At 53.0% G+C, this 20,052-nt stretch overlaps 1 protein-coding gene across 21 annotated transcripts in view; it reads right to left on the reverse strand.

The window, feature by feature from the left end:
- PTPRS (protein tyrosine phosphatase receptor type S) overlaps positions 1–20,052 on the reverse strand; it is a 171,214-nt gene that overhangs the window by 77,264 nt on the left and 73,898 nt on the right. For all 21 annotated transcript variants that reach the window (XM_054174815.1, XM_054174823.1, XM_054174820.1 and 18 more), the window contains 3 exons: positions 9,954–10,099; positions 8,945–9,086; positions 629–817 (listed from right to left, as the gene is read on the reverse strand). In XM_054174815.1, the coding sequence (XP_054030790.1) occupies positions 629–817; positions 8,945–9,086; positions 9,954–10,099 (477 nt within the window). The remainder of the gene's footprint in view (positions 1–628; positions 818–8,944; positions 9,087–9,953; positions 10,100–20,052) is intronic.

Here is a 20,052-nt window from a genome sequence, read left to right on the forward strand (position 1 = left end):
CTGACAAGAGCCACGATGCTGGGGTACATCTGCCCATGGAGATCACTCTGTGGGCAGTGCCACTGACCACCAAGAGGTCACTCCAGAATGCTCCCAACTGCTCTCCAGCGATGACTGCAGGGACTTGATGCTGGAGAGATCTTGCAAGAGCTGTTCTTCAGTGCCAGCTTTGAAAGCTTCAACTTACACCAACAGGATCATTTCTGACAGTCAGAAGCTGCCTGAGCTGTGCACCCTCTATCAGATGTGTGTGGCCTAAAATGCCACATCTGCTGTAGTGGTTTTCCTTCTTCCTTCCCCAGTTCTTGGCCTGAGGACGAAACCCTCAGCCCCCATCCGGTCCCCAGTTTCCCCTGAGCACCATTATCCAGTGAACTAGTCCTGCATCCCCTGGGTGGGAACCAGCCTCCCTGCTGGGACTCCCTTTGTGTTACATGAGCAGTAGGATGGGTTGGAGAGGAAAACACCTCAACCACTACTCAAGCTGAGGAAGAACAGGAGTCCCAAACCCAAAGGAAAGCTAACATCCCGATCCGTACCAACGGCGCCCGTCTCTGTCAGCCCTCTCTTCTGCTTCAGAGCCCTCTGTCTAGTTCTCAACCCCTCCAATCCCACCCAGAGACCTTACCTGATCTCAGTTGCTTTATTCTCCCATTGCTGGCACTGGGGTCTACAGGCAGGAAATCTTTAAACCAAGTGATCTCTGGGTCTGGGTTCCCACTGGCTGCACACAGCATCGTGGCCGTTCGTGTCCGCTCCACCACCTTCAGCTGGGGCCCCATGTCAATGTTTGGGAAGCCAGGAGGTAGCTGGTCCTCTGAGGGTAGAGAACAAAAGAAGAGTGGTTAAAATACCTGCTAGGGAGCTGTTCAGTCTGGAAAAGAAAGAGACCTCAGCCCAGCCTTCCTGGATTCGAAGGGGGCTACAGGAGAGCTGCAGGGGGACTCTGTACAAAGGCATGGATGGGGGTGATGGCTTCAAACGGGAAGGATCTGGACTTGGATGGGACATTAGGAGGAAATTCTTCCCCATGAGGGTGGTGAGGCACTGCAACAGGTTGCCCAGAGAAGCTGTGGAGGCTGCAAGCCAGTTTGGATGGGGCCTTGAGCAATCTGGTGTCCCTGCTCATGGCAGGGGGGGTTGAATGTCCCTTCCAACCCAAACCAGTTTAGGATCGGATTCTGCCTTTAAATGCAATGCCTTAAACCCCCTGGGGCATGGGAATAGCCATTCCAAGTTTCTCCAGCTCTCACACCGAACTCCTCTGTCAGGTAAGTGACCTGCTCTGATTCTTCCCAGCACAAGCTGCACCCCCCCTGCTCTGCAGAGTGCAGTCTGCACAGTCACACCGAAACCAGGGATTCATCTTCTGGCTCCAGACCCCACAGTACAAACCAGAAGTGCCCAAGAGAAATAATGAAGAGGGCTGTCAAAGGCAGGCTGGAAACTCAGAGAGAAAGGAGAGGAGAACAGTGTCCAGCTGCAGTTACCAGAGGGGACACACAGAACAACGAGGAGCCAAGAGCTGTCAGACAGGGTGTGAGCTTCAGATTTATTAACTCAGAGTGCTGCTGCCCTCGAAGAAGAAGGAGGACAAGGCACCAGCACCTAGAAGAGAGGCTCCACGGAGCTTCCTGCTTCCTCTCAGCCTTGCCTTTGCCTTCGCTAATGAGGGTGAGGAGGGCAGCCCGAGCAGTGCTGACTAATTTGTGATAACTAACACAAACCCCAGAGCTTCCCCCATAATCTTGGGCATGACCTCCTAGCTCCCGTGGAAGGGAGCTGCTCTGGGCTGGCTGAGGCAGCTCAGGAATGTGCCATTTCTCCCCTTTCCCCCCGGAGAACCCCAAACCTCCGGGGGAGGGCAGCGTGGAAGGAGGATGCCAGCACCAAGGCGAGGCTTCACAGGGAGTCTCCAGCAGTGCAAGTGAGGTGTGTGGAGGGATCACAGCCCCGGGAACTTATGGCATTAAATCCATCCCCAATGCAAGGGAGGGAGCAGAAAAGGTGGGATTTTAAGAAAGGGAACATCCATCACAATCAGTTCCCCACTGAAAGCAATGGGAGCTCTCCCAGCAGCAGCAGGGATGGCCTGGAAACCCTCTGCCTTGCTTGGGAAGCATCCCTGCCAACTGCAGACACAACAAGAGCTCATTTCCTACTGCTGGCATGTTACCTGTCAGCAGGAATGGAGCCAAACTAGGTAGAGAACCATCGATTCATGGGCTTGCTTTGGTTGGAAAAGCCCTTTAAGACCCTTCTCTAACTCTACCACATCTGGGGCTAAATCATGGCCCTCAGCACCACATCTCTGTGGCTTTAGAGCCCCTTGAGGGATGGGGATTCAATCACCTGCCTGGGCAGCCTGTGCCAGGGTTTGAGAACCCTTTCAGTGAAGAAGTTTCTTCTAATATCCAACCTAACCCCCCCCTGGCATAACTTGAGGCCCTTTATTCTTGTCTTGTTACTTGGGAGAAGAGACCAACCCCCAGCTGGCTCCAGCCTCCTTTCAGGCAGCTGTAAGGAGTGAGATGTAAAGGCTGAAGCCAGAGATGGTGGACAAGGGAGGATGGCAGTGGCCTTGCTTTGTGGGTGCCTTTTCCTCTAGGATCAAAGCAGGCTCACCAGATGCCAGCGCTGCTCTCCACCAGCTCAGGTAAGAGCTGCTCCACACTGCTGTGCCTCACACTCCATTTGTAAAACTCCATGAATTCAGAGCTCAAGGTTTGTGCTGTGCTCTGACTCCTGAGGCCAAGAAACTCTTGACTAATTCTGTTATTAGCAGCACGCAGCTACAGTGGAGAAGAAAAGGCTTTAAATGCCTCAATTGTGTGTTTAAAAACCGGCATTGTTTCCTCCCTCTGACCATTGCTGGAGAGCTCTAAAGGCTCTATTGTGACTCACTGGAGAGTGAAATGTATTAACCACACCTCTCCTCCTCTACCAAAGGAATCTGACCACAAACACCAACCGTTTTATACCTGCTCCCCTCAACCAGATCCCCCAGCAGGGCCAAACTGGCAGCAGTGGAAAGGTGCAGCCATTTTTGGTGCATCTGAAGCACCTCTCCTCCGGGGCACTGCCTTCAAAACCCACCTTTAATTAGGGACCTGACCCAACCCTCGGGAGTTCTCAGTTCACCAGGCTGTGCTGGGGCACTGCAGGAGTCTCCCAGCACCGTGTGCTTGAGCTGCAAAACCCCGGCCTCCCCCCGCTGCAAGAGTGAGCTCAGGACAGAGGGGCCCTGGGAACGGCTCTGCCTTTGCACAGCTTTCAGCCAGGCTTTTAACGTCCTCCCTTCCCTTCTGCCCTCCCTTCCCTTCTGCCCTCCCTTCCCTTCTGCCGTGCAGCCAGCAGCGGCGGTGCGCTGGGAAGGAGCTGCTGCCGCATTGGCTGCAGATGACATCATTATTGATTCCTGCTTTTATCCTCTCCCTGGCGATGCTCCTGCACCTGCCTCCAGCCCCTGGCCCTTCATTGCACACCGATTAACCCCCAGAGGGCACAACCCTCCTGCCTGGCAGGGGTGGGGGTGTGCCTGCACACGTGTGTGCCTGTGTGTGCTGGGGGAGGCCTGCTCCAACTCTGAGTGGTTCTAATTAAACAAAAATGTTAATCTTGCAGCACAATGTGCAGAATTCCTCTGAGTTTAATTAAAACAACTGCGACTAGAGGCGTGAGCAGACTGGAGGATCAGAGCAGTGGAGGAAGCATCTCTGAGCATCACATATTGCACTGATTCAAGGGCTCACATTTCCTTCCTGCCAGGAAAAGTGAAGCTGCCTCCATCCCCTAACAATTGGATTCCCTCTACTAATGCAATTACAACCTCAACTCAATCCCCACAAGCCATGCACACACACGTCCTGCCACCCTCCCCAGCAGTCCCCAAACAGCACTCACAACTTGGGAGCAAATAAAGAAAATAAGGGATGGCTTGGACTGGGAATTCTCTTCCTGAAAGCAGCCCAGGAAAGCTGCAGGAACAGAAGAGCCAAGTTGGAGATGCTTCAAGGGACATCTGCAGAGGGACTTTGCATGAGGGTGTCTAGCGAAAGGACAAGGGGGTAGGGTTTGAAGCTGAGGGAGAGCAGGGTTAGACTGGAGCTCAGGGAGAGGTTCTGAGGTGAAACTCTGGAACAGGTTGCCCAGGGAGGTTGTGGATGCCCACCACACCAGGCTGGATGAGGCCCTGAGCAACTGAGTCTAGTTGAGAGGTCCCATGGCCCCCATGGCAGGGAGGTTGTGGTAGATGATCTCTGGGGGAGACGACCATCCCTAACCTCAGAGATAATCTCTAAGGTCCCTTCCAACCTAAGCCATTCCATGACCTGGGCAGCTGGAGATCATGGGAATCAGGCTAGCTGAGGCAGGCAAATGCTTTCACATGCTGCACTTGCCTTATTAACAGAGCACCCCAAATACCTGCTCTTGGGCTGAGCTCTTTAAAGGTCCCCCCATGACAACAGGCTGGCAAGCTGCCTCCGAGCCACTGAACAATGCAGGGTGAGAAAGAACAGAGGAGGACGGATGGAGGGAGAGGCAGGGAGAAGAGAGAAGAACACTCCAGTGTTCATGTATAATATATCCTAGCAGAGGACATGCTCTGTGCTGGGGGACATGCCTGGGACCAAGCTGGAGCACACAGACATGCAGCAGCAGCAGCAAGGGTCACCAGCGAGAGGAGAGGGAGACCCTGGTGCTCGCTGTCCCCTTGTCACTGGGGGAGGTGGCAGCTCTGTTGTTTAGATAATTAGCTGTGCTGGAAATGAGGGTGAGAAGCAAAGATAAAGCTTTTGCTGCTGCTCTTTCTCCCGCAGGGTGTGCAGAGTTGTTTAATAATTTAGAGGAGAAGGAGGGTGTGAGCATGGTGAGACACCGTGGAGTCGACGCAGAAAGCCACAATGAGGATGCTGCTGAAGCAAAGACGAGAGGAAATGGCCTGAAGTGGTGCCAGGGGATGTTTAGGTTGGAGATGAGGAAAAATTTCTTTCCTGCAAGAGTGGTCAGGGATTGGCAGAGGCTGCCCAGGGAGGTGGTGGAGTCCCCAGCCCTGGAGGTGTTCGAGAAAGGTGTGGATACGGCACCTGGGGACATGGTTTAGTGGCTCCCCTGTACCCTCAGCTCACTTGTCTGCTGACAGCATCAAATCATCCTTCACATGAGATTCTCTGCCAGGCTACCAAAGGAGGGGAGGGAAAGTACAATCTGTATACAGGAATCATCATTAATAAGGCTGCAGAAGATCATCAAGTCCAACCTTCTACCCAACACCTCCACGACCACTAAACCATGCCCCCAAGTCCCACATCTACTTGGATTTGAACACCTCCAGGGATGGTGACTCCAGCACCTCCCTGGGCAGCCTGTGCCAATCCCTGACCACTCTTGCAGCAAAGAAATGGTTCCTAATCCCCAGCCTAAGCTTCCCCTGCTGCAACTTGAAGCCATTTTCTCTTGTCCTGTCATTAGTTACTTGGTGAAGAGGCCAACACGAGCCTCACTCCAACCTCCCTATAGGTGGCTGGAGAGAGCAATAAGGTCTCCTCTTCTTCAGGCTAAACAACCCCAGCTCCCTCAGCCTCAGGAAGCAATAATAATAATAATAATAGAATTGAAAACTGCAAATCTTTCCTGGGAGTGTGGAGCTTAGAGAAACTGCACCAAGAGCCTGTGGTGCCAGTGTCCAACTCCCTTCCCTTCTGGCCAGGCTGTAATGACAAATGACAGCAGTTGGAGTCAACAGTAACTGGAGAATGCTTCCCCAAACCACTTTCTTTCCTTTTCTTCAGGCCCTGCAGGAATCAGGTTTACAGGCAGTCTGTCTAGCCAGCTGTGGAAAGAACAAGAAGTCTCCACAGCCCTATCAAAACTCAGGTCCCTGGAGAAGCAGAGCAGGAAGGACAAACAGGCCAGCAGAGCCTAAGCTGAACGCTGTCCATCACAAGCTCTGCTTCTCAGAAGCTCCCAGAGGTTTCCACTCCTGCAGCTTCCTGTTTTTAAGTGAATTCATGTGGATTTCTGTCAGGGTCTGATCCAGGAGTAGTCATCTGCATAAGCAAAGAGTGGGTTGCTCTCAATCCCTTCAGCAGCTGCATCTAGTAGAGAAGAATGGATTGGGTTTTTTCCTGCTGCCCATGAGGCTGTGTGCAAGGGGCACGGAGGCAACCCCACAGCTGTTGATGCCTGTGGACAGCATGGAGGTACACACCTGTGTGCCTGACCTGCACCATGAGGGCTGTGGCACACTGCAACAGGCTGCCCAGGGAGGTGGTTGGGGCCCCATCCCTGGAGATATGCAAGGTGAAGCTGGACAGGGCTCTGAGCAACCTGATCTAGTGGAAGTGTCCCTGCTGACTGTAAAGGGTTGGACTGGATGAGCTCTGGAGGTCCCTTCCAACCCAGACCATTCTATGATTGCATGACTGAGATCATCACTGCACAGCTCCTACAGAGCCCATCCTACACAGCTTGGAACAGCTGGGGCCCAGGTTTCCAGCGTGCCAAGGTAACAGCTTCTGCAAGTGACAGCTCACATTCATCTCCAAGCTGTGGAGCAGCCCCCACCTTTATGCTTAGCAGTAGCTCTGGAAGTGAGGGAAGAGAGACAGAGAGGAGGAGGAGGAGAAGGAAGCCTTGAAAAGAAAGGTGGAAAAAAGACAAACAGGAGAGTGGGAAGAAGAGAGGAAGGGATGGCAGCATGGCAGCTCTGCCCTTGTGGGGATGTGAGGATTTGTGCTTGGGCCTTTTAACTTTCCCAGCACTTAAAACCACAGATCAAGAGCAGACAACCTCTGCTGTGTGAAAGCTAAGGAAAGATTAAGGATGGAGTAACTCCAGCTGAGCAGGGAAGGGGAGGGGATGCTCCAAAAACTGCTTCCTTCATGTTTCTCAACATCTCAGCCCAAGCCTACAGCTAATTAGTGCTCCCCCAGACTTCCTCATCCTGGGTACCCCTAGCTGCTGCTTGCACAACTACTTAACAAAGCTACCATCAAGGTCCTCCTAGGCAGCACAGAAGAGGAGCAAAGCAGGCAGCAGCCTTGCTCTGGTGGGATCAGCAAGGTGTGGAATTGGTGGGGGGGGATGGGGAGAGGCAGCTCGGCTGCTGTCAGCTGTCTCTCTGGCTGACATGTCTATGATGTTGATACCGGAAGGAAGAGCTGCACAAAGACACAGATAGAAGCCTGGTCCCTGAGGACACTCCCAGAGCTCAGCTCATCACTTCAGCAGCTTTGCTTTGGGAGGAGAGCATCACAAAAGCACCAGGAGCACGCAGGGGCTTCATGAGGGCAGCAGCAGATCCCCTGCCCCTGCCTGTAGCTAAATTCAAGGGGTAGAAACTTGGAATATGACTGCAGAGGAGTCCTCCTCCCAAACTGTCACAGCCTCCAAGGAATCTCTGGGAATGAGTGTGAAGAGGAAGGCTCCCAGCCCGCTGGGATAACCACAGCTAGACTCAGTCATGTCACAAAGCACTGTTCCAGCTCCTGACAGATACAGCCCCCCACGCACTGCTAGCAGAAGGTTAAATGCCATGCCAGGCAAGGCAGCTACACACAGATCTGAGTGCACCTACACAAATCTGTCAGGCATGAACATGAGCCAGCAGCATGCCCAGGTGGCCAAGGAGGCCACCAGCACCCTGGCCTGGAATCAGCAATGGTGTGGGCAGCAGGACTAGGGAGGTGCTGGTGCCCCTGTGCTGGGCACTGGTGAGGCTGCACCCCAAACACCGGGTTCCGTTTTGGGCCCCTCAATCCAAGAAGGACATTGAGGGGCAGGAGCATGTCCAGGGACATCTCCTGCTACAAGGAGAGGTCAAGGGCTGCTCTGGACTCACTCCAACAGCTCTGTGTCCTCATGGTGGGGACACCAAAACTGGACACAGTATTCGAGGTGGGGTCTTAGCAGAGACTCTTGTGAGACCCCCACCTCAAATCCATCACCCCCTTGCTGCTAGGGTCACTTGCATTGCCCTGTGGTTTGAGTAGAGAGCACCAAGCATCCTTCCCCCTAAAATGGGTGAGTTTTAGCAAGCAGCTTGGCTTAGTGTTTCACACAAGGACTTCACAGATCTCTGGGGTAGTGACAGCAAACACCTAGAGGCACCCACAGCAACAGCATATTGCTCCCTCTCCCACATGGAGTTCAGGGAGCAGATTTCAAACAGATGACATGAAGGAGGCATCCCTGTAAACATCCTCTGCAGTGGGGACAAGGGGAAAAAGGAACAAGAACAAAATGGAGAGGGAAGCTGTTTTCCTGGAGAGTGGATCAGAGCATGTCAGGGGTTGGAAGGGACCCAAAGAGCTCATCAAGTCCAAAGAACCTCTGGAAACAGGGAGGATGCCCAGAAGAGGTGTCCTGCAAGAGGGGAGAGGCTGGCACTGCTACCAAGGGTGTGAGAGCCCAAGCAAATGCATGATCATCATCATCTCAGCTCATCAAGAGAGTCCTCTGTGAAGAAGGCTCTCTTGGGGGTCTGAGTGAATGGTGCCACATTGCTGTGGTGTGTGACCTGCCCTAAGTGGTCCTGCTTTGCCAGGGGGTTGGACTCAATGATCTCTGGAGGTCCCTCCCAAGCCTTTGCATTCTGTGACTCTGGTGCTGCTCATAAAGCTGGGGAAGGAATTTTTATTGGAGAGGAGGGAAGATCATGGAGTCTTTAGATAATTCAGGTTGGAAGGAACATCACCATATCATCCCATCAAACCTCCTAAAGTGGTCCAAGTTTAGCTTTGTTTCCTGCCCAGCAAGTTTATGACTCTCTGGGGCAGCAACAGCAAACTGACCTGAGGGGTCAGAACAACCCAAAAAACCTTTGTGCCTTGGCCACACATTTTGTTCACAGCCTTCCCATTCATGTAAAGGGAACAGGAGGGGCTGGAGGGTCCCTTCTGCCCTGTGACACTGCCCCAGGGTGGGCAGGCATGCTCTTTACCTCGGAGGACAGTGAGCTTGGCGTGGACGGTGACCTCCCCGTGGGGGTTCTGAGCAACACACTCATAGATGTTCTCATCCCGCGGGGTGCGGAGGGGCTGGATCCTCAGGACAGCTCCTGCACTTTCATCAAACTCAATTGTCTGCAGGAGAAAAGCACAGACAGACACACAGTGAGGCAGCAAACCTGCTTGGGTTGCCAACAGAAGGCGCATTCCTGCTTCTGAAGGAGGCACCAGCATGTACCCAGGCCTGTTATACATCCTCGAACACACCTCAGCGCCTGCCAGGGATCTGTCCCACACCAAACTCTGACTCTGACCACTGAGCCACCAAAACTGCTGTGCACTCTGGCAGTGTGTGCAGGTTGGGTGCTCAGAGCACAACTGTGATGAAGGAGGAGGAAGCAAACCAAGCAAAACCAAAGCAGAAATGAACCCTGCCTTGCTCCTCCATGCAGGGGCAGCTGACACCACAGAGCTCCTCTCAGCACACAGCTGCCTGGCAGGGCTGAATCCCACAGCAAATTCCACAGGATGACCTCCCAGTCCTTGCTCCTCCACTCTTGTTTCTATCTAAACAATGCCAATTGCTTGGGTCTGGTTGCCAGCAACTGCATGGTTCCCTCTGGGCTGTCCCAGGGTTAAAATCATGACCCACTGATGGGTATCCAAGGTGTGTTCAGGGAGCTGAAGCACCAGCAGCTCAGCTGAGTTTCTTAGGGAAGGAAAAGGCAGATTTTTATTATATCCCAGGAGAGGGAAAAAAACCAATAAAACAAAAGAAAAAACTCCAGTGAGGTAAGTGAGCCAAGTTCTCTCTTGCTTTGGAACAAACCCAGCTGCTGACATGGCCAAGAGCTTGCATTTCACTCCTGCTGCTGCTACAACTCCTCCCCTTCCAAACCTCCTTTTATTATCATGTCTGAAAATGGCCAAAGCAGAGGACTGGCTGCTTTGTGTCAGTCTCTCTCTCTCTCTTTCCACACAGACTTCAAGGACATCTCTTACCTCAAACCTCTGAGAGTTCACTTTCTTCCCTTTCTTGTTCCAGGTGACCCTTGGCTTGGGGTCTCCAGTTGCTTGGCATACAAAGGAGGCCACCCCTCCTGACACACCAATTTGGTCCACAGGTTTTTTAATGAACACAGGGGGACCTTTAAGGGAGAGAGAGAAAAAAATGACACCATTATTGGCACAAAGGAAAAACAAACTCTAACAGACACTGCTTGTAATTAACAGCAGCATTAGCACTGCGATTCTCTAACGATCCCAGATGAAATTAAATCTCCTGGCCTTTTAAGAACAAGCAATCTTTACCTCCATTCAACAGAGCAAGAAACTGCAGCACCAAATGAGAAAGGCCCTGGGCCTACAAAGAGATTTCAATGCAGTGATCCGGCCCAAGCCTCTGAGGAGTGGACTTTCAAACTGGTTTGCCCAGGGGAAAGTTGGCCTCGCAAAGTCCATCTAATGATCATCACCAAGAGCTGGTAAAGCTGAAAACATCACCTGGAGCCACTGAATTGCACCCTGCCCCCAGATCCTAGCAGACCTGGGAGCAGGGGAGATTTATAAGAAGAGGTAAAGCTGAAAACATCATCCAGAGCCACTGAATTGCACCCCTCAGATCCTAGCAGACCTGGGAGCTGGGGAGATTTATAGGGAGAGGTAAAAGGTGGGACAAGGACCATGAAATAAATGGAGCAGGAAGATAGCATCTAGAGATCTTGAGGATGGTGGTGTGAAACAAGGTGATGCCAGTGGCTTTAGGGTGTGGAAGCTCCTCAGCACCTTTGCTTTCAGCTGCAAATCTTTCCTCTGGCCTTCACAGGTACATTTACGCAGCAACAGGTGATAGGACACAGCCCAGCACAGCAAAGTTGTGATCCTTTCAAAACCACCCGGTTGTCAAGACCCAAGAGTGGAGCAACCAGGTCTGCAGCCTGCTCCTGCAGTTCCCCTGCCCACCATGAGACATCTTGAGAACACCAAGGAATTCACACTGCTGAAGTTCGGAACTGAAAGCTCCTCTAAGCCCTCTCAGAAGCAGATGCCCAACGTGCAGTGATGCCTCAACAACCACACACAGGGCCTGGGGCTGCAGTTTAGCCAAAGGAGCAACACTGAGCATGCAGCACCTCTCCCTCACCTCCTGCCACCGATTTCCACCCATGTCTGACTGCCTTCAAGAGCATCTCTGCAAAGAGAGGAGGCCGAGATGTGCTTTGTGACCAGGGAAGGCGTCAAAGGCTTTCTCACGAGGGGAAGACGAGGCCAGGAGTGTTTGTGCAGAGCCCACGCTGGCTCTGTCCTCAGGGAATCCTCCTTCCCTGCTCTAACCTGTTTTCCCTGCAGAGTTTCCTCTCATCTAGTTAGTTTACAATTTATTGAAATATTTAAATCACAAGGCCACAGCTGTGTTCAAATAAAATCACTCAGATCATAAAGTCGCCGTCTGCTGCTCCCGAGCAGAGCAGCCACGTGACTGCAGCCTGAGCATTTGGATGTACAGAATGGAAGCAGCCTAGCAAAGAGCTTTGCAAGAGGGCAAAAGGGACCTACAGAGGATTTTCCAGGGGCTTTTAGGGGGTTGGAAGGCAAAAGGAAGCATTTTCCCCTTCCCTGCTTGGTGCAACCAGCAGTATATAAATAAAAGCCATTGAGGAGCTGGAGCAGGTCCAGAGAAGGGCAACCAAGCTGGGGAAGGGTCTGGAGAAGAGGGCTGGGGAGGAGCAGGTGAGGGAGCTGGGGGTGGTCAGGCTGGAGAAGAGGAGGCTGAGGGGAGACCACATGGCTCTCTACAACTCCCTGAAAAGAGGTTGGAGCCAGGTGGGGGTTGGTCTCTTCTCCCTAGGATCAGGTGATAGATGGAAATGGCCTCAAGTTGCCCCAAGGGAGCATTAGAAGAAACTAATTGGACATTAGAAGAAACTTCTTCACTGCAAGGGTTCTCAACCACTGGCACAGGCTGCCCAGGGAGGTGGTTGAATCCCCACCCCTGGAGGGGTTTCAAAGTCGCAGAGATGTGGTGCTGGAGGCCACGGTTGAGCATCAGCCTTGGCAGAGTTAGAGAATCGTTGGACACAATGATCTTGAAGGTCTTTTCCAAGTGAAACGATTCTGTGCTTCTGTGCAAAGCCACTGAGCAAGCTCCTGTGATGCAATCAAGCATTTGTTTCCATGCTGGAGGTAAACACAATTTGCAGGAGCTGTTTACGTCCCACCCGGTGCCGTGTGTACAAAGCAGCGGATTTATAAATACCCCAATCTATATTTAGAGGCCAGGGGCTTTGCAATGTTACAGCTAAAGGTTATCAAGCAAGTCCCACTGGAGGTACAGGCACTGGGGGATCTGTCTTCCATCTGAGAAAGGCAGAAATCCAAACCTTGCTTCAGGCTAAACTCTTAAATGCTCACTCTGCCTGCAACCTGACTTCCTGCCTCTCTCTCTTTCCTCCTCAGTTATCTGAAGAGTTTGCAGAAGTCAATTCTGAAGGTACAGCCAAACCCATCCAGGGCTTTTAAGATCCCTTTATTGATGCAAGTTGATTTCCTACAATAAAAGCCCCTAATAACCCTTAATGCCACTTAGGCACTGAAATGGGTGCAAGCAATGCCAGGAGGGGGGAACAAAGGTTCTATTTCTGTCCTAAAGACAGGAATGGTGCTCAAAAAACCCCAAACCAACCAACAAACCCATGGTGAGCCTGGAGCCATTGCTCAGCATCCCTTTTGGGGGACTTCTGTTGACTCAGTGTGTGTGAGAGAAGGGGGGGAAGCTGAGCTGCTGTGTGAATGCTGCAGTGCCAGGCAGCCTACACCAAACTCCCTCTTAGACAGGGAGAGGCAAAAGGAAAGCAAGCAAACAAAAATCCCCTCTCCAAAAAACCCTACTGCATTTTGCTACTCACTTGGAGAAAGCACTGAAAATCCAAGCTGAGTGTTGAGTTCTCAAGTTGCTCAAGCCTCTGAGCTCCAGACTGATTCTTCTCCCTCCCTTGCCCCTGCCAAATCATCACCCATTACACCCTCCACCTCTGCACCCCCAGTCAAGCCTCCAAGCTCCAGACTTTGATTCTTCTCCCCCCCTTACCCCTGCCAAACCATCACCCATCGCACCCTCCACCTCTGCACCCTCAGTCAGTGCAGCCCACACCCCTGGCAGAACATCTCTCCTCTCTCTGGAGAGAGGAGCAAAGCAGGCAAGGTGCTGATGATACAAAGCTGAGACAAATTCCTGCCTGCTGCGTAGGACTCTCACAGCTCCGCCGTGCCAGGTCCAGCCTGCAGGGAAACAAACAGTTGGAATTCTCTGCAAATCACACTCAAAGGCTCCAAAAAGCAGGAGAAGGTGCTGTGGGGAAGGGAAAACACTTATCAGCCCACTCAGAGGGGCTGAAGAGTTTCCCCTCATACAGCTCCCAGGTTGCAGGACCCCGGTTAGAAAGCAAGAGCAGAGCCTGGCATTTTCCAGGTGACAAACTTCAGTCCAGGAGATTTCACAGCACTTCACCAGTCCTCCCTCATGGAGAGCTAAGGACAAGTCAGTCCTGGAAAGACTTCAGTCTGAGATCCCCCTGGGTCCAGTGGTCACAAGAGGTTTTTCTTGTTTCCCTGTCTCTGTTAGCAAAGCAGCAGAATTTGGTGAGGCTTCTTTGGTGTGGTTGTTCTTACAGCATCAAAACAGGAATGGAAAAACCTGGAGCTTAAAAAGGTTTTTCCTACTATGAAAGGCTTCCTGCAGGGTCTGGGTCCCCAGAGAGGAGGTTGAAAAGAGTGGATGACTGCTGTGTACCTGTGATTCCTCTCTACAGCTTAATGGAAAGCCATCAAGTCAAAGTGAACCTTTCACTCCTGCCCACCGCCTCCGCACTTCCCAGCAGCAACAGCCAGGGCAAGCCACACGCTGCAGAGCTGCCACGGAGCACAAGGAGCGACACAGGCAACCACCAACAGAACAAGAGGACACAGCCTCAAGCTGTGCCAGGCTGGATGTTAGGAAGAAGTTCTTCCCCTTGGAATGTGCTGCCCAGGGAGGTGTATAAGAGGGGACTGGATGAGGCACTTGGTGCCATGGCTTAGTTTAGATGGTGCTGGGTGATAGGTTGACGATTTCGAAGGCCTTTTCCAACCTGGTTAATTCTAGTCTATTCTATATCCTATATAACAGATCCACCAGCAGCACACACACTGCCTGCCCTCTGCCCTCCTGCCCTGCCACCCCTCTGCTCCTGGCTCTGTGTCCCCAGCCATGGGACAGCCAAGGGACCATGTGCTGAGCCCTGTGAAGACAGCCTCCAGCTGGGTTCACTCTCCAAAGCCTAGGGGAACAGGGGTGGTGCTGCTGTCTGCTCAGAAGGGATGTGATGCATGTTTGATGCTGGGACATTGTGAATGTGAAGGGGGCTACAAGAAAGCTGGGGAGGGACTTTTGAGGGTTTTGGGTAGTGATAGGACTAGGGAGAAATGGATCCAAGCTAGAGAGGAGGGGAGATTTAGATTAGATGTCAGGAAGAACTTCTTCCCCATGAGGGTGCTGAGACACTGGCACAGGTTGCCCAGGAAGGTGGTGGAAGCCTCATCCCTGGAGGTGTTTGCAGCCAGGCTGGAGGTGGCTGTGAGCAACCTGCTGTGGTGTGAGGTGTCCCTGCCCATGGCAGAGGGGTTGGAACTGGCTGAGCCTTGAGGTCCCTTCCAACCCTGACAATTCTGTGTGACTTCTGATGTAGACTTGGAGAAGCAGCTGTGAGGTGACAGGGGTGGGGTCTCCTCCACATCCCCAGGGCACAAGCACCAGAGGAGCATGGTGTGACATCAAACCACGTGCAAGGATTACACAGCAGGGCAGCTTTCCTTGCAGAAGAGGCAAAAGCTGCTGCCTCACCTCTCCTTCCTCCCTTCTTCCACATGGCACCAAAGCAGAAGAAGTTTTTCCAACACAATCATGTGAAAAAACCCAACAACCCAACATCTCCCAGCTAATCATGCCCAGATGACAAAACAGTCTGGAAAGCTGAAAGATGTAAGAGTGGGGAAAAGGAGGGGACATGTCACCCTTTAAACCCAACTGTCCCCCAGGAGCTGCTGCCATGGTGAATAGAGGGTGATGGACGAGCAGCCAGGCAGACAGCCTGGCCACCATATGCCTGTCTGAAACATCAAAGGCCAAAGACAGAGAAAGGCCTGGAGAACCCAGAGGTGCTCTGAGGGCTGGGAGAGAGGCAAGAGCACAAATGGACAACGGATCTGAGCTGACAGCAAGGGGGGGAAGAAAAAGCACAGCTATGAACTTGCGCTGTGGATCCTCCCTGCTTGCCTCCCCTGCGCCTGCTCTCCGGCTGGAGCCGGCTGGCCCTGCAGCCAGCACTGCAGGTGGGTTTGTGGAGGGACAAGGAGCTTGGGGACACATTTAACCTTGCAGAATACACCAGAGGGTAGGAGCAGCTTTCTCTACACTACCTCACTGTGCTGCAGCCACAAAATGGGAAAGACAGCCTGAAAGGCTGAGGGCAAACCTCCCACCGGCTCAGCTCAGGCAGCCCAATGAAGCTGTGGGGGTGCAGAGGGCTGTGAAAAACCAGCATGGCAGCTGCCAGCCCACTGCCAGCCCACTGCCAGCCCACTGCCAGCACACTGCCAGACCACTTCCCAGCCTCCTGGTAGTTTCATGGAAAAGGGCAGAAGATGGTCCCTGCTCACACTGCTGGATGATCTGCCCCAGCTTTGGGAAGGAATGGGCAGTGTGTGTAGGAGGACCAGAGGAAATGGTTCCAAGCCCTGCCAGGTGAGGTTCAGGATGGATGTTAGGAAGTATTTCTGCACTGGAAGGGTTCTCAAACATTGGGATGGGTTGCCCAGGGCAGTGGTGGAGTCACCATCCCTGGAGGTCTTTAAGCAGCTTGTGGAGCTGGCACTTGGGGACATGGTTTAGTGTTGACCATTCAGTGGTGGCTTGAGGGTTGGACTGGATGAGCTCTGAGGTCTCTTCCAACCAGAGGTACTTTGTCCTTCTGTGAAGCTGCCCCTCTGCCCCACAAGCTCTCCTGGGGGGACTGCAGAGAAACACCTCCACACCTCTGCTTCCCCCTGACCCTTCCCCACCTTTCTCCCCTCATCTCCACAGCCCAGACCTGGTGCTGATTTTAGATGGCAAAATCCATCCCTGTGCTTAACACCCCCTGCTCTGCAGCCCCCTCCTGCCACCTCCAGGAAAGCAGCTCAACAAAAGGCCACAAATAAAGACAAAAGTGCTCAGTTCTTTCCTCTGGCCCCGGCGCAGGCAGCAGCGTCAGCCTGGCTGAAAGGGCTCCTCGCCCACAGCAGCAGCAGCAGCAGCAGCAATCCAGGGAGACAAAAGAAAAGGCAGCTACAAAATGCCTATTTTAAAAGCTTTTGCTTCCATTTCTGGTGGCCCCTGGTGCCTGCTGGCAGGGCTCTGGTAGAGGCCCACGCGCCGGACCCGCGGCGCCGGCACACCAAGGGCTGGGTTTCAGCTTCTCCTCAGCTTGGAGAATAAACTCTCATTATGAGATGTACCTGAGAGGCACCACAGAGGCTGCAGCAAAAGCAAGAGCACAGCAGGCAGGCCATTTCCTCGCTGTTTGCCTCCCTAAATGCATCCAGCAGCCTTCCTTTTGCCCACCGCTCCCGACCGATCTTCAACAAACAGCTCCCACGGGGCTGAGCTGAATTCCCTGCAGAGCTGCCCCCTGAGAGAGGCTCAGGGCATGGCAGCCAGGGACAACCTTTATCCAAGCTCCAAAACAGCCAACAGATCGAAATTCACCCTTTTTGTGCACACCAGAGAACCACAGAATGCACTGGGTTTGAAGGGACCTTGCAAAGGTCACCCAGACCACCCCCCTGCGTCAGGAGGGGCATCCCCAGCTGGAGCAGGCTGCTCACAGCCTGGCCTTGAAGCTGGCCAGAGATGAGCCCTCCACCACCTCCCTGGGCAACCTGTGGCAGTGTTCCACCACCCTCACAGTAAAGAACGTCCTCCTAATGTCCAACCTCAATCTACTCTGCTCTAGTTTGAAACCATTGTCCCTTGTCCTTTGTAAACAGTCCCTCCCCAGTTTTTCTTGCAGCCCTCTTCAGGTACTGGAAGGCAGCTCCAAGGTGTCCCTGGAGCCTTCTCTTCTCCAGGCTGAACAACCTCAACCCTCTCAGCCTGGAGATGTGCTCCAACCCTCTGATTGATTTTGTGGCCCTCCTCTGGACCCACTCCAGCAGGTCCCTGTCCTTGTGCCGAGGATACCAGAGCTGGACACAGGACTCCAGGTGAGGTCTCCCCAGAGCAGTGACAGAATCAGCTCTCTCAATCTGCTGGCCATGCTTCTTTTGATGCAGCCCTGACCTTCTGGCTGCCAGTGCCTACTGCTGGCTCATGGCTGGCTTCTTCACCAACACCCCCCAGTCCTTCTCTGCAGGGCTGCTCTCACTCTCATCCCTCCTCAGCCTGGACTGATAACAAAGATTGTCCCAACGCAGGTGCAGGACCTTGCACTTGGCCTTGTTGAACCTCATGAGGTTCACTTGGGCCTGTTTCTCCAGCTTGCCCAGGTCCCTCTGGGTGACACCCATGGCACACCAACATACACACAGAGAGCTGCAGCTCTGCCTTCACAAGCACAGGTAAAAGCTGAGACCACGAAGCCATCCGCAGTCAGGGTTGTTTTGCTGTTGATGTTTAGCAGAGCCCAGCCTGCTCTTCCAGGCTCCAGATGATTCCCATGCCCAGAATGCAGATCTCCAGCTCTCAGGCAGACTGGGCTGACCTTGGGCACTCAGCCTTCCCCACACCTCAGTCTGCCACACACAGCGAGGAGGTGACAAGCCTCATCTCTCACACCTGCCTGCTGCCTGCCTTGGTCTAGACACTACAAGCAAACTGGAGCACAGGATGGGCTGAACAGATCTGCTCAGCACTCAGCACCCGAGGTGGTGCTGCACACAGCTCCAGCCTCCACACACAGGAACGGAAACAAAACCAAATCACCACCAAAAACCAGCCAGAGACACAACTCAGAGACCTTCCTCTACCTCCACTGCTGGGGGGAGAGAAGGTAAAGCACAAAAGGCAGACAGAGGCTTTGTGATCTCCCAGCGATCAGATCAGATTGAACTGGGACAGCAGAGCTCGAGCAGCCTGGTCTAGGGGGAGGTGTCCCTGCCCATGGTGGGGAGGTTGGATCTTTAAGGTCCCTTCCAACCTAAACCATTCTGTGATCTCTCTTCATTATTTCCCCACCCCTTGCTAACATCAAGACCAACCAGGCAGGAATCTGATGGTCTGCCCACTTCTCCCCTCTTCTCTTCCTATTCCTCCTCTCCTCTCCCTTCGGTTTTGGGCTAAAACTTTCTGCTGATGTGGTGAAACTCCATCTCCATGTTCCACACCTGCTGACAGGCTCACAATCGGAGAAGAAACACCAGGCAGTCCCCCAACTATGGCCCTGGGTGGAGGTGCTTTCATCTCCCCTCTTAAGAGCCTCTTGAGGAACATGAGACCCAGGCCCAGCCATGCAGGAAATGTTTGTCTGCTGCTTTAGGAAAGGTGCTTTGCACACCTGTGCTGCTGTGGTCTGCATGCATGCAGCAGATGCACAACTGCATTGGAGGAGTGGAGATGGGGATGGGACTGCTGAGAGCTGGGAGGCATGGCCAGAAGAGGAGAGGAGCAGTTTTGTCACACCAGTGAATCCAGGAGCTCGAGAGGGGAGCAGGAAGGCTGGGGAAAATCAGTGGGAAAAAGAAGAGAGCAACAGGGAAAATGCAAGAGAAGTGGAGCAAGATGGAGAGGAGAGAGATGTTCAGAGGCGGAGCAAGGAAGTGAAGATTGGATAGAGGAGACAAACCATGGAGGAGATGAAAACAGCACAGAGCAGCCAAATTTGAGACAGATGGAGAGTGGGGAGCAGGGCTGGGATGTTTGGAATGGGTGAGGACTGCAAAGCAGTGGCATTAAGGAGACTGCAGGAGGGGTAGAGGCTCCAGCACCTCCATTTGCCTGCAGGAGAGAGGTGAGAGCTGCAAACTGGGAGCAGGACAGACGCAGATCTCTATGGATTGAAACCCCACCTTGGCCAGGTGCTCCAGAGCCCCTGCTCCCCTGGGAATCCAGAGTCTCCTGACAGATTGCCACTTCCTTTTTTCCCCTCCCCAGGGGCTGTTTTCTCAGTGCCTCACAAACAAAATTAAAATGAGAGTTTTCTGACAGAACAAACAAACAGGGAGTGAATTATATTCCATTTCCCTGTCAATAACTGCTCCCCAACCCAGTCTTCTTATCATCATAAAAAGTCCATTAAGCAGTAATTGGGGAGGCAGGAGAAGGTAAGGCTGGGCCATGAAACAGAAGCAGGCTTGCTCCCCAACTGGCCTTTTCTGGGAAGGCAGACAGGATAATTATAGGTTCAGACAGAGACTTCCTCTTACTGTCAGCAGCTCTTGGCTCCCTTCAGGGAGATGGGACTGGCAAGGTTGGGGAAAGGAGGGGGAAAAAAAAAGATCTGAGGACATTCCTTTCAGGAGTGAAATGCTTCCACCTTGCTGTTTCCCTGCTCCTGATCCACCATCCCTTGACTCGGGGAAAGCTGGGCAGGTGCACTGCAGGCTTCTCCCTGCTGGACACTAGGGAATGGCACTTGAAGGACCACTGCCTCTCCTGCCTTGCAAGGTCCCAGAGAAAGAAGGACAACAGTGGAGGAAGGAAAGGGTTTAACAAAAGCAGAAAATGGGTAAGAAAGATGAAACTCACTTCATCCACCTTTCCTGCACTGGTTGCTTCAATCCCCACAGTTGGCCAACAACCTCAACACTTGCTCCTCCTGCTGCCTGCCTGTGCTGCCAGCTCCCACCTTACTCCTCAGCCAGCATGAGGCAGCAGACCCTCCCTAGCCAGCACCATGCCAAGATGTTCTTGCCATGAGGCTTGGAATTTTGAGGATCTGGCACATCCATAGAGTCTTCAGGCTCCTATTTGCATTGCACTCAGATACAGACCCCTAGGAAGTGGAGGTAAGAGCCTGCAGCAGTGGAGGCAGGATGAGACTGAGGCTACCAAAGCTCTATTCCTAGTTCTGACAGCCAAGGTGAGAAAAAC

Source organism: Dryobates pubescens, chromosome 31, assembly GCF_014839835.1.
Source record: "Dryobates pubescens isolate bDryPub1 chromosome 31, bDryPub1.pri, whole genome shotgun sequence".
NCBI classification, from domain to species: domain Eukaryota; kingdom Metazoa; phylum Chordata; class Aves; order Piciformes; family Picidae; genus Dryobates; species Dryobates pubescens.